This window comes from Pongo abelii, chromosome 6, assembly GCF_028885655.2.
Source record: "Pongo abelii isolate AG06213 chromosome 6, NHGRI_mPonAbe1-v2.0_pri, whole genome shotgun sequence".
NCBI classification, from domain to species: Eukaryota; Metazoa; Chordata; class Mammalia; order Primates; family Hominidae; genus Pongo; species Pongo abelii.
The window spans coordinates 10782573-10796353 of NC_071991.2; the positions used below are offsets into that span (position 1 = coordinate 10782573).

A 13781-nucleotide genomic window follows, 5' to 3' on the forward strand; every position below is an offset into this window, starting at 1 on the left:
TCCAGGAAGCCTGTGCTGTTCTCTCAGCATGAGGCTTCTTACCTGATCCCCCACAGCCTCTCCTACAGTTCAGCAAAGGTTTATGGAATGAAAGCCCTCACTTGAGGCTTTGCAGGCACCTGCCTGCCTGGGGTGTTAGCAAATCTGCAGACCCAGCCTGAGGCCATGCGTCTAGTTACCCTGGTCTCTGAATCACAGATGAGCTCTCATTACTTCCCACAAATAAACCCTGTGATCCTCCACCCTCTACTCAGAGAACCCGCCCTCAGGTAGTTCCCTGTTTGTGACATACACCCACTTAGCCCTGAGGCTGGACTGACAGGCCGACCTGGCTGGTAGACTCCAGCCCAAGTCTGCCTGCTGCCTGCCAGGGTGGGGGCCTCGGAGGGAAAGGACAGGGCCGGGTGGGGAGGAAGGCGGGGCCTGAGGCTGTGCGAGGCGAGTCGGTGTGTCCCTGGCTGGGACGGAAGTTGCACCACTAGTACAATTAGTTTCAGTTTTGTTTCTTTTCCAGGCACCCAGCAACAGCGGCCTCCAGGCCCCAGGCCCCCTCGCCATCCTAGAGGCCAAGATCGGCTCTGGCTAGGTAAGGGGTGGGGGGTGGCACAGCTATAGGAAGGACCGAGCGGAGGGAGTAGGGGGAGGGGAGTGGAGAGACAGCGCGGGAGGAGGAGGGAGGGAAGGAAACGGGGGGAGGTGAAGAGGCACCCGGAAGGCAGGAGAGGACAGGAGGGAAACTGCACTAGCCTCCCTCCTGCTCCGTGGCCACAGGTCCCCGCAAGAAAGACCCCGTGCCACTCTCTGAGGTCTCCTCCCAGCTCCAGAAAAGGGGACATTCCACCAAGTCTGCCCAACAAGTAGGTCTCAGCCACTGTGCCAGGAGCTCAGGACTCCCTCCCTCCAGAGGTTTCTGGAATGCATTCAGCAGGAAAAGCTAAAAGAACAGGACTCCAGGAGATAAGCCAAGGCCAAGTCTATCAGAGGGTGAGCCAGCAGCCAGCAGCGGGAAGGGGACCAGCCCTTCCCCTAGGCGTTTTTTCTGCCCGCTCCAGAATCGCTTTAGAAACTGTTCGATGTAGGAAGTGGGGCCTCCACCACCCGCGATGCTGCCCCAGGTCTAGCAGAAGACAGGTGTAAGGCCAGGCAGGTGCGGTGGCTCATGCCTGTAATCCTAATGCTTTTGGGAGGCCGAGATGGGAGGATTGCCTGAGGCCAGGAGTTGGAGACCAGCCTGGGCAACATAGCAAGACCCCATCTCTACAGAAAGTAATAATTTTTAAAAAATGGGCTGGGACCCTGGGCATGGTGGCTGACGCCTATAATCCCAGCACTTTGGGAGACCGAGAAGGGTGGATCACCTGAGGTCAGGAGTTCAAGACCAGCCTGGCCAATAGGGCAAAACTCCATTTCTACTAAACATACAAAAATTAGCCAGGCGTGATGGTGCGCACCTGTAATCACAGCTACTCAGGAGGCTGAGGCAGGAGAATCACTTGAACCTGGCAGGTGGAGGTTGCAGTGAGCCAAGATCGCACCACTGCACTCCAGCCTGGGCAACAGAGTGAGACTCTGTCTCAAGGAAAAAAAAAAAGGCTGGGCGTGGTGGCACATGCCTGTACTCCCAGCTACTCAAAAGACTTGAGTCTAGGAGTTTGAGGCTGCAGTGAACTATGATCGTGCCACTGCACTCCAGCCTGGGTGACAGAGGGTGACCCTATTGCTAAAAAGTAAAATAAAATAAAAAGAAGGCAGGTGTATGGGGCTTGGAGGATTAAAGCCCCCTAAACTACTGTAAGATCCTACCCCAACTGGCAGGATCTAGGCATCTCTGCCCACTGGGATCCCCGTCTGTGTCCTTACTGCCTGCTCCTCGCACCCTGGCACCCTATACAGCAGGACCCCAGTACCTGTGCACACAGGAGGGCTTGCACCACGTTTGCCACAAGGCCTGTGGACTGGGGACACTGAGGATTCGATTATTAGCTAAGGCCAGGGACTTCTGGTCTTGTCATTTCTCATAGGTCTGACCCAACAAGTAGCATTGACATTTTTACCTTTGCTGGATGTACACACGGAAGTGGAGGAGGAGGAGGAGAAGGAGGAGGGCAGCTCCTTAGCTCAAGAGCAAGTGGCCCAAGGCCTCAGAAGACTAGAAGGAAGTTCCTGGCCATTCAGGTGAGACCTCAGGTTCCTTCCCCGGCCATTTGGGTCAGCCCCTAGCCCTGGTGATCCCGTGGGGCTTGAGGAAGGGCGGTAGAAGCTAGAGGGTGAGCTGGTGAAGGTGCGTTCTCAACTCTGATCCTGACGCCTTTGCCTGCAGCATGGTTTCCCATGGGTCCTCGCCCTCCCTCCTAGAGGCCCTGAGCAGCGACTTCCTGGCCTGTAAAATCTGCCTGGAGCAGCTGCGGGCACCCAAGACACTGCCCTGCCTGCATACCTACTGCCAGGACTGCCTGGCCCAGCTGGCGGATGGCGGCCGCGTCCGCTGCCCCGAGTGCCGCGAGACAGTGCCTGTGCCGTCCGAGGGTGTGGCCGCCTTCAAGACCAACTTCTTCGTCAATGGGCTGCTGGACCTGGTGAAGGCCCGGGCCTGTGGAGACCTGCGTGCCGGGAAGCCAGCCTGTGCCCTGTGTCCCCTGGTGGGTGGCACCAGCGCCGGGGGGCCGGCCACGGCCCGGTGCCTGGATTGTGCCGACGACTTGTGCCAGGCCTGTGCCGACGGGCACCGCTGCACCCGCCAGACCCACACCCACCGCGTGGTGGACCTGGTGGGCTACAGGGCCGGGTGGTATGATGAGGAGGCCCGGGAGCGCCAAGCGGCCCAGTGTCCCCAGCACCCCGGGGAGGCACTGCGCTTCCTGTGCCAGCCCTGCTCGCAGTTGCTGTGCAGAGAGTGCCGCCTAGACCCCCACCTGGACCACCCCTGCCTGCCTCTGGCCGAGGCTGTGCGTGCCCGGAGGCCGGGCCTGGAGGGACTGCTGGCCGGTGTGGACAATAACCTGGTGGAGCTGGAGGCGGTGCGGAGGGTGGAGAAGGAGGCGCTAGCCCGGCTGCGGGAGCAGGCGGCCCGGGTGGGGACTCAGGTGGAGGAGGCGGCGGAGGGCGTCCTCCGGGCCCTGCTGGCCCAGAAGCAGGAGGTGTTGGGGCAGCTACGAGCCCACGTGGAGGCTGCCGAAGAAGCTGCTCGGGAGAGGCTGGCGGAACTCGAGGGCCGGGAGCAGGTGGCTAGGGCGGCAGCCGCCTTCGCCCGCCGGGTACTCAGCCTGGGGCGAGAGGCCGAGATCCTCTCTCTGGAAGGGGCGATCGCGCAGCGGCTCAGGCAGCTGCAGGGCTGCCCCTGGGCACCGGGCCCGGCCCCCTGCCTGCTCCCACAGCTGGAGCTCCATCCTGGGCTCCTGGACAAGAACTGCCACCTTCTTCGGCTGTCCTTTGAGGAGCAGCAGCCCCAGAAGGATGGTGGGAAAAACGGAGCTGGTACCCAGGGAGGTGAGGAGAGCCAGAGCCGGAGGGAGGATGAGCCGAAGACGGAGAGACAGGGTGGAGTCCAGCCCCAGGCCAGAGATGGAGCCCAGACCCCAAAAGAGGAAAAAGCCCAGACAACGCGAGAAGAGGGAGCCCAGACCTTGGAGGAGGACAGGGCCCAGACACCCCACGAGGATGGAGGACCCCAGCCCCACAGGGGTGGCAGACCCAACAAGAAGAAAAAGTTCAAAGGCAGGCTCAAGTCAATTTCCCGGGAGCCCAGCCCAGCCCTGGGGCCGAACCTGGACGGCTCTGGCCTCCTTCCCAGACCCATCTTTTCCTGTAGTTTCCCCACGCGGATGCCTGGAGACAAGCGGTCCCCCCGGATCACCGGGCTCTGTCCCTTCGGTCCCCGGGAGATCCTGGTGGCGGATGAGCAGAACCGGGCACTAAAACGCTTCTCCCTCAACGGCGACTACAAGGGCACCGTGCCGGTCCCTGAGGGCTGCTCCCCTTGCAGCGTGGCCGCCCTGCAGAGCGCTGTGGCCTTCTCCGCTGGCGCACGGCTCTATCTCATCAACCCCGACGGCGAGGTGCAGTGGCGCAGGGCCCTGAGCCTCTCCCAGGCCAGCCACGCGGTGGCGGCACTGCCAAGCGGAGACCGCGTGGCCGTCAGCGTGGCGGGCCACGTGGAGGTGTACAATATGGAAGGCAGCCTGGCCACCCGGTTCATTCCTGGGGGCAAGGCCAGCCGGGGCCTGCGGGCGTTGGTGTTTCTGACCACCAGCCCCCAGGGGCATTTCGTGGGGTCGGATTGGCAGCAGAATAGTGTGGTGATCTGTGATGGGCTGGGCCAGGTGGTTGGGGAGTACAAGGGGCCAGGCCTGCATGGCTGTCAGCCGGGCTCCCTGTCTGTGGATAAGAAGGGCTACATCTTTCTGACCCTTCGAGAAGTCAACAAAGTGGTGATCCTGGACCCGAAGGGGTCCCTCCTTGGAGACTTCCTGACAGCCTACCACGGCCTGGAAAAGCCCCGGGTTACCACCATGGTGGATGGCAGGTACCTGGTCGTGTCCCTCAGTAACGGGACCATCCACGTCTTTCGGGTCCGTTCTCCGGACAGTTAAAGGGGTTAGGACTAGGGTGGGAGGGAGGGGGGAGGGAAAGGGCAGGAAGGAGGCAGAGCTGTCCGTGGGAGGTGGCGGCCGAGGACATTTTCCTGAAGGGCAGGGGTTGGCAACTTTTCAACATGGAGTGCCAAACTGCTAAGCAGTCTTCTAGTGTGTGAGAATAGGGACCAAGGTGGTGGCGTGACCTTAACTCTCAGAAGCAGAGGAGGCAGGTGGGTGTCGGGGGATGCTGGGAGTTCACCTGCCTCTTGCTTTTTGCGGGTGGCTACCGCCACCACCGCCGCTGCTATATAGTTTAGGTTTCTGAGGTTTGTGAGCCTGTCCTGATTTGCATTCTTCAAAACCATTCCTGATAGAGTAGCCGAGGGAGAGTCTTGGGGCCAAGAAGGGCCCAGGGTGGGTCAGGCGTGTGCATTGTGGAACAGAGCTGAGACCCCGGCCCCCCTTGGACTAGCACAGGGTCCTACAGAGTCAGAGGAGGCCTGAGATTTCGAATGGGCAGTGAATGGCCTCTTGTGCCAGCCGCAGGCAGGACACTCCTATGATCACGGCATCCCCCGACGGTAGTACAGGGTGGGCTTGCGGGAGGGTCTGCAAGTGCAGACAGCAGCTGGAGCCAAAGAGGTGTTAGGCTCAAAGGCTGCGAAGAGAATAGGCTACTGGAAAACCAAACCCAACAGAATTCATGTCCAAAAATCCACATTCTCCATCGCTTCTCAGCCTTTTGGCTAAGATTAAGTATTAAAAAAAAAAAAACCAGGCTCTGCCAGGTGCAGTGGCTCATGCCTGTAATCCCAGCACTTTGGTAGTCTGTGGCAGGAGGATCGCTTGAGGCCAGGAGTTTGAGACCAGCCTGGGCAACATAGCGAGACCCCATCTCTACAAAAGATTAAAAATTAGCTGCGTGTAGTAGCATATGCCTTTCAACGTAGCTACTCAGGAGGCTGAGGTGGGAGGATCCCTTGAGCCCAGGAGTTTGAGGCTGCAGTGAGCTATGATCACACCACTGCATTCCAGACCCCGTCTCAAAAAAAAAAAACAAAACACAAAAACAACAGAAAAAGCAGGTTATCCATCACTTCTCAGCTAAGATCAGGTGTTATAAATAAATAAGTAAATAACAAGTTATGAGTATCAGAGCAGGGGAGCCCTCCACACAGCCACGGAGCCAGTCTGAGGGAAGAGGTACATAGGATAGAAAAATCTCTAGGCTCCAACGCTCCTGTTTCGTTGTCTTTCCATTTCGCAGGGTCTATGTGTTGCCTTCTCTTCGTTTTCCAGCAAAATTCCTTTTGAGATATGTTGGCCTTCACTCGGCTGAACTAGGGGGTGAAGGAAGTTGTCCTCTGTGGGCCACTATTGCTGGGGAAACAGCTAAACCCTGCAGGCCAAGTGGAACTTGGAGGTGCCAAGAAAACCTAGAAGGTGCAATGGGGCTGCGATGGATAGAGGTGTCAAACCAGAAGGGAGGAACCCGTCGGAGGTGGGCTGTGACCACCCGACCTTTTCATAAGCGGTGGCAGTGGTGGAATTGAGGGGGCAAGTAGGCTTGGAGAATGTCTTTAGCCAGGGGCTGTTGAGAGATGGCAGAAGAGGGTCTTAATGTGGGGACTGTGGACAGTGGGGCATTCGTGGGAACCAGAGGGATTTTGGACAAGTCCAGATGGAATGTGCAGGGCATAGGTAGAGGGAAAAGAAAATCCCTTTCTGGGAAAACCATTTCTTGTTTATTGAAACAATGTGGGACATCATCAAAGTCCGGGCGGACACATTCCGTTATCTAAAAATTACAAAGGTAGCACAGCGAAGAATAATGAAGATTATAAGAAAACCAAGTGCCAGGTACTGTGGCTCAAGCCTGTAATCCCAGCACTCTGGGAGGCTGGGGTGGGTGGATCACTCGAGGTCAGGAGTTCGAGACCAGCCTAGCCAACATGGAGAAACCCCATCTCTACTAAAAATACAAAAATTAGCTAGGCGTGGGAGCGGGCGTCTGTAATCCCAGCTACTTGGGAGGCTGAGGCAGGAGAATCATTTGAACCCAGGAGGCGGAGGTTGCAGTGAGCCAAGATCGCACCATTGTACTCCAGCCTGGGTAACAAGAATGAAACTCCGTCTCAAAACAAAAAAAAAAAAAAAAAGGAAGAAAGAAAGAAAACCAAGAAGATGGGAAAACCATGTAGAATTGATTTGATGAGGAAAACCTTGGTCTCTAATACATGCAGTGACTAGAACAGTTAGAACAGTATTTGGTCAAAGAACCACATAAGCTCTGCACCCTGGAGGAAATGTATGCAGGCAAGGACTAGTAAAATGAAAAAAATAATAATTTTTTTTAAACAAAGAAAGGCCGGATGCGGTGGCTCACGCCTGTAATCCCAGCACTTTGGGAGGCTGAGGTGGGTTGATCACCTGAGGTCAGGAGTTCGAGACCAGCCTGGCCACTATGGTGAAACGCCGTCTCTACTAAAAATACAAAAATTAGCCGGGCATGGTGGCGCATGCCTGTAATCCCAGCTACTGGGGAGGCTGAGGCAGGAGAATCGCTTGAACCCAGGAGGCAGAGGTTGCAGTGAGCCGAGTTCACACCATTGCACTCCAGCCTGGGTGTCACAGTGAGACTCCCTCTCAAAAAATAAATAAATAATTAATTAAATCCACTTGCATTGGTCAAAAATAAATGTTAAATAAGTGGGTGAGAAATCTTGTGGAGAAATAGACTCCTGGCACTATAAAAATGATGCTTCCTGGAGGATACTTTGGCAAGACTTTGCAAGAATGACAAAAATGATTATAAGAATCAGTTGTCTCACTTTGGGGAATACATTCCGGGAAAATAATGTAAGAGAAAAAATATTTGCATACAGACATTTGAGGCTGCTCTGTATATTACAGTCAAGAACTGGAAACTGTTCAGCTGCAGGGTGACAGCTAACTAGATTGTGGTTTGTTAGGGGAATGAGCCTTTCTTTGTGTATGACAACTATGAAAACTATTGAGAAGAGATAGTTATGTGATACAGTCATAATCCTCAAAAATGGAGAATCAGGAATTATGATCAAATAGTGGTAGTAACAAGGGAAACATCTGTCTAAATAATTACTGAGTAGAAATAGGTTTGGAATTTGTAAATAGTCATTAATTTGGGAGATTGGGTTTTTTTTATTTTGTTTTTTGTTTGTTTTTCATTATTTTGTGCTATTATTCATACGTGTACATTTCTACTTCCGTTTTTATTATCCATTACATAACATACATGCTTGATTATTTGCTTCAAGGAAATACACCTTTATAAGTAATACTCAATAACTACTGGGTTTGAGAATGAAGGTGTCAGAACGAATAGATTGCCCTACGAGAGAAGAGGCAGGAGCCAAGGAGGAGGATCCCAGCTGGCCGGGGCTCAGCCAGGAGGCAGGGCCATTGGGGCAGGGTGGCAGACCAAGGAACCCCTCTGGGAAGGTTTGCAAAGGTCGGGGTCCCCCCGCCAGGTGATCGAATTATCGTGGATTGTCTGGAAGGCGGGGGAAGTTTTGTTGAGTTCACCAAATAACTCAGACCAACTGAAAACCAAGTGGAGTTTCTACGGGACCAACTAGAATAGGGATCAGCTACATGGGGGCGGGGGGAGGGGGGCAGGGAACGGTGTCTGTCTTCATTGCAGCTCTGTCTGCAGAGCCAGCACTGTGATAGCTCATAGTAGGTGCTCAGTGCCTGTCTGTGAAGTGAATTAATATCTAGACAGGGATGAGACAATGGTATGACTCTCCAAAGCTTTCCCACCTCCAAAACCTCGGCTTGTGGGGAATCTCCAGTAGGGGGCACTGTGGACACGGTTCAGCATCTGCCTCCCAAGGCTGGGCTCCGCGTCAAAAAAAAAAAAAAAAAAAAGAGACTGAGCCAGGTGCAGTGGTCACTCCTGTTATCTCAGCACTTTGCATGGCCAAGGGGGGAGGATGGCTTGAGGCCAGGAGTTCAAGACTAGACTGGGCAACATAGCAAGACCCCATCTCTACAAAAAATTTTAAAAATTAGCCAGAGGTGGTGGCATGCACCCATAGTCCCAGCTGCTCGGGAGGCTGAGGCAAAAGATAGCTGAGCCCAGGAGTTCAAGGCTGCAGTGAGCTCTGATTGTGCCACTGCACTCCAGCCTGAGTGACAGAGCAAAACCTGGTTTCCTAAGGGGGGGAAAAAAGAGGGAGAGATGAGATCGGGGTGTCCTGCTTCTGTGCATGTGGAGGGGGTAACTGGGAACCGTGTACTGTAGGGGATCGCACACCTTGGGGTGGAAACAGCAGCTCTCCGGAGTTGCATGGGAGCCATGGGCAGCAGTCCTGGCTGGTGAAATGATTCTAGCCACGTGGCCCACCCAGGGGGCAAAACAAGAGTAGAGACCTTCAGAAATGAAATGTCACCTGGCTGCAAGAAGATAGTCCCACAGGCGCCCTAGAGATGGGGACACCAAGTGGCTTCTCGGGAAGCTGTAAGAATCTACAAGGCATTGTAAGATGGAGGGAAATATTAAGTTTTCTTCGTAAAGAGGTGAGGGGGGCGAGAGCAGCAGAGGACACTGGAAAAATGAGAAACATGGATGGGAAGTGTTGCATTGAGCATAATTTGGAGGTAAAATCTCCAACACCGTAACTGAGTGGCCTGGGGACCTGATAGAAAGCCCTGCTCAGGACTAAGGCAGAGTTCCCAGTTATATCGCAGATACAAAGAGACCAGGAATACGCTTGTAATCCCAGCACTTAGGGAGGCTGAGGCAGGTGGATGACCTGAGGTCAGGAGTTCGATACCAGCCTAGGCAACATGGTGAAACCCCCATCTCTACTAAAAATACAAAAATTAGCCAGGCGTGGTGGCACATGCCTGTAATCCCAGCTACTCAGGAGGCTGAGGTGGGAGAATCGCTTGAGCCCGGGAGGCAGAGGTTGCAGTGAGCTGAGATCGTACCACTGCACTCCAGCCTGGGCAACAGAGTGAGACCCTGTCTCAAAAAGAAAAAAAAAAGAGAGAGAAATCAGGAACATCATGAAAGATACAGCAAAATGTTTCACCCCAGCCCACTGCACCACACCTGGGATTGTGACAATTAACTTGATAGATTGTTCCTTTTCCTGTTTGGAACTGACTAGGTTGTGCATGGATGGACCAGTGAAAAGAAAATCCTGTCTGGGTAGGGAAGAGGGAAGTAGAAAACTTCTTTTGTATTCTTAGCGTCAAGAAATGGGAAAAGAATGAGGGAGCAGAGACCTGGGTTGAGTGCTGGCTCTGCACTAAACAGCTGTGTGATCTTGGTCTAGTGCCTTAACCTCTCTGAGCCTCAGTTTGTACATCAGTAACATTGGGATAATGACATCCACATGTCCACTTCACAGAGCTGCTGTGAGGACTGGATGAGAAATGTAGAGAACTACTTCGGACACCATAAAGCTCAAATCCGAGGTATCGGTTAGGAAAAGGTTCAACTGACTTGTACCCACCTGATACCCCTCCATCAGCATAAGCGTGTACGAGAATGTTACGTACATGTGTTGTGAGTGAAAGCTCTGGAACACCCGAGTAGAGCTTCTTGCAAATCAGCTTCTCCTTTAGAGGAGACCATTTTGTTTTGCTTTCCAGCAGTTACTTGAAGAAGCCTTATCTGAAGCCACAACAGTGACTTCAGGAATAGAAGGGACCAATGGCCAGCTTGCTGAAATGTAATGCCATTCCTAAAAGCCAGCTAAGAATCAGACCATATTAGTTAAGGACCCATAACTGTAGATATTTAGAAAAAGGAAAAATGGCAAGAGCAGCCCAATCTTTTGAGAGTAGAGAAAATATCATTTGGAAAGGGAGTATCTCTCCTTCTATTACAGCCTTATTATTACGATATCTGTAAAGCAATGCCATATTCTAGATCTGCAGAAATAAAATTCTAAGGGGCGAAAGTCCAAGGCAGAAGTCAAAAGTTTTGCAAGGAAATTGATGAGGTTGGTGACCTGAGCTGGGCAGGGTTGGACGGGCGAGTGCCGAGATCAAGGTCTCTGATTGTCTCTCCTTGAAAGGTAAGCAGAGAACTAGGGCTATCCCATAAATTAAGTGGGAGATTGGAAAGGGGTGCAGACTTCTGTATTGGGGAGAAGGTCTTGGATGAGCTGGGGCAGAGAACTGCCAGAGAGAATAACCAGGAAGACGTTGTTCGCAGGAGAAAGACCAAGCTCAGATGCAGACTTGGGAACGTAGGTAACTTGACCGAAGGTAGCAAAATTAGACTACCCAACTGGATTGTGAATGCAGTTTATGAAATTGATCAGGACAGGAGCAAAAACAGATTTTGTAGAAACTGCAGATGCCTGTGATTGGAGCAGTGTACAAAGTACAGCAACATCAGACAAGATCTCACCTGAGGTGCTGGGTGAGAAATCTTAGGGACCAGATAGAAGAGGGCCTCTGTATAAAGAGATTAGGAAGGAGGTTTGGGAAGGTTTGGGAGGGCAGCCTGACTTGTCTCCAGAGAAGTTGGAACTGGTTGGCTTAGCGACCAAGAGACACTGGGTTGAAGACGAGGAATCAGGGTGTCGGTGCCTAGTGACTGAGCGCCAGCCCAGCCCATTTCTCTACGTTGCCATGGGGTAAACCCAGTGTGCTATAAACTCTTCAATTCCTTTGGTTATGGATTTTGTATCTTTCCTGTGTTTCTTAATAAAGTTCTTTTGAAAAATGGGAACCTTTCTCAGATGGGAATTTTGTGTCTTCCCTCTATTTCTTAATAAAGTTCTTTTGAAAAATTGGGACCTTTTCTCAGAAGGGTTTATGGATATGGAGATTTTTTTTTTTTTTTTTTTTTTTTTTTGAGACGGAGTTTCACTCTTGTCGTCCAGGCTGGAGTGCAGTGGCACGATCTCAGCTCACTACAACCTCCACCTCCCAGGCTCAAGTGATTCTCCTGCCTCAGCCTCTTGAGTAGCTGGGATTATAGGCATAAGCCAACATGCCCGGCTAATTTTTGTATTTTTGGTAGAGACGGGGTTTCACCATGTTGACCAGGCTGGTCTCAAACTCCTGACCTCAAGTGATCCGCCCACCTCAGCCTCCCAAAGTGCTGGGATTACAGGCGTGAACCACCGTGCCCGGCTGGATACAGGGAACCTTTAACAACCAGGCCCAGATAGTGAACGAAATCAGGTCATCAAAGCCACCCAATGGTAGGTAGCTCCCAGGGTGGCCACACAGTTTCCTTGGGGACATTGCAGAAGCATGCACCTTCCAGGCCAACCCTGGGTGGGAACCAGCAGGGGATCTGGCCCATGCTGGCCCGTGCAGGGCTCCACCTGGGCACACGCAGGTGTGATGTGCAGGAAGTGCATGAGGGACCCAGGTCATGGTGGCTGTGCCCACCACATGGGGCTTTGCCTGTTTTGGGGTTTGCGGGAGCCAAACAAGCATCTGTGGGTACCTTCCCTTTTCTATTTTTTTTATTTATTTTTTTGAGACGGAGTCTCTCTCTGTCATCCAGGCTGGAGTGCAGTGGCATAATCTCGGTTCACTGCAACCTCCGCCTCCTGTGTTCAAGCGATTCTCCTGCCTCAGCCTCCCGAGTAGCTGAGATTACAGGCACCCAGCACCATCCCCTGCTAATTTTTGTATTTTTAGTAGAGACGAGGTTTCACCATATTAGCCAGGCTGGTCTCCAACTCCTAACCTTGTGATCTGTCCGCCTTGTCCTCCCAAAGTGCTGGGATTACAGGCGTGAGCCACCACACTTGGCCCCCTTTTTTTATTTTTTATTTTGTTTTTTGAGACAGGGTCTCACTTCGTCGCCCAGGCTGGAGGGCAGTGGTGCGATCTCGGCTCACTGCAGACTCAACCTCCAGGTCTCAAATGATTTTCCTGTCTCAGTCCCTCAAGTAGCTGACATTACAGGCACTCACCACTATACCTGGCTAATTTTTGTATTTTTTTTTTTTGTAGAGATGGCATTTTGCCGTGTTGGTCAGGCTGCTCTCAAACTCCTGGGCTCAAGGGATCCATCCACCTCAGCCTCCCAAAGCGCTGGGATTACAGGCGTGAGCCACCGCATCCGGCTGCATCTGTGGGTACTTTCCAGCATGTGGCATTTGGGGTCCTCCCTGCAGGGGCAGGGGTTCTAGGAACATCTGCCTACTGGCCAAACCCACTCCCCTAACCTGGTATCCAAGAGCCCCCCAAAAAGCCTCCTTCCTCTCCCCTCCAAGTTTTCCCAAAGAGGAAGAGGAATGATCTCAGCCTCCGGCCTCCCCATCAAATACAGGAGATCCGATAGCAGTGGCTGAGATCTTGCCTTCGCCTGCTCCCGATCCATTGACTCCCGGAAGCCTTCACATTCTGTTACAGATGAGAAAACCAACCGAGGCTTGGCAAGGCTTGCTCAGAATAAGTCGATTTCAATTTAGACTGAGAATTGTCTGACTCCAAAGCTGCCCTTCCTAGCATCCAATGCCCAGTTCTCTGCCTTCTCAAGCAGCTCAAATCCTGGCCGAGTCACTTGAGCCTATCTGTATCTCTCTTTCCTCATTTATAAGATGAGTGAGTGGATGAAATAAGATCTGAGATGCTAAGCCGTGCACAGTGGCTCACGCCTGTAATCCCAGCACTTTGGGAGGCCACGGTGGGCAGATCACCTGAGATTGGGAGCTCAAGACCAGCCTGACCAACATGGTGAAACCCCGTCTCTACTAAAAATACAAAATTAGCCAGGTGTGGTGTTGCATGCCTGTAATTCCACCTACTCGGGAGGCTGAGGCAGGAAAATTGCTTGAACCCAGGAGGCGGAGGTTGCAGTCAGCCAAGATGGCACCATTGTACTCCAGCCTGGGTAACAACAGTGAAACTCTGTCTCAAAAAAAAAAAAAAAAGATCTGAGATGCTGCCCTGTGCTAATAAACCAGGCCCCGGTCCCTATTAGGAGAGGTCTGGAATTTTGACCTAAGGAGGGTGCTCAGAGACACACCATGCACCCTGGTGGCATCCTGTTGAAGGCCCCCAAGACAGAGATGGAGAGAGAGACACAATGACAAGCGGGGAGGGAATGCTTTGAATGGCTTGGCGGGGGAGAGGGCCCTCGGCTGCCGGTGACAGCCTGAATAAGAATTCTGCAATTCATCTTCTGATGACTCAGCCAGTTGGACCGGCGCCTCTGCCAACCCTGGGGAGCATGAGTCA

General features: G+C 52.8%; 1 protein-coding gene across 1 annotated transcript; it reads left to right on the top strand.

Moving 5' to 3' along the window:
* The first annotated feature begins 392 nt into the window (after window positions 1-392).
* Window positions 393-11307, top strand: TRIM56 (tripartite motif containing 56). The gene is made up of 3 exons (XM_002817788.6): window positions 393-586; window positions 2022-2175; window positions 2321-11307. The coding sequence occupies exon 3, from the start codon at window positions 2322-2324 to the stop codon at window positions 4587-4589; it is 2268 nt and encodes a 755-aa protein (XP_002817834.2). The 5' UTR covers window positions 393-586; window positions 2022-2175; window position 2321; the 3' UTR covers window positions 4590-11307.
* The last annotated feature ends 2474 nt before the right edge of the window (window positions 11308-13781 follow it).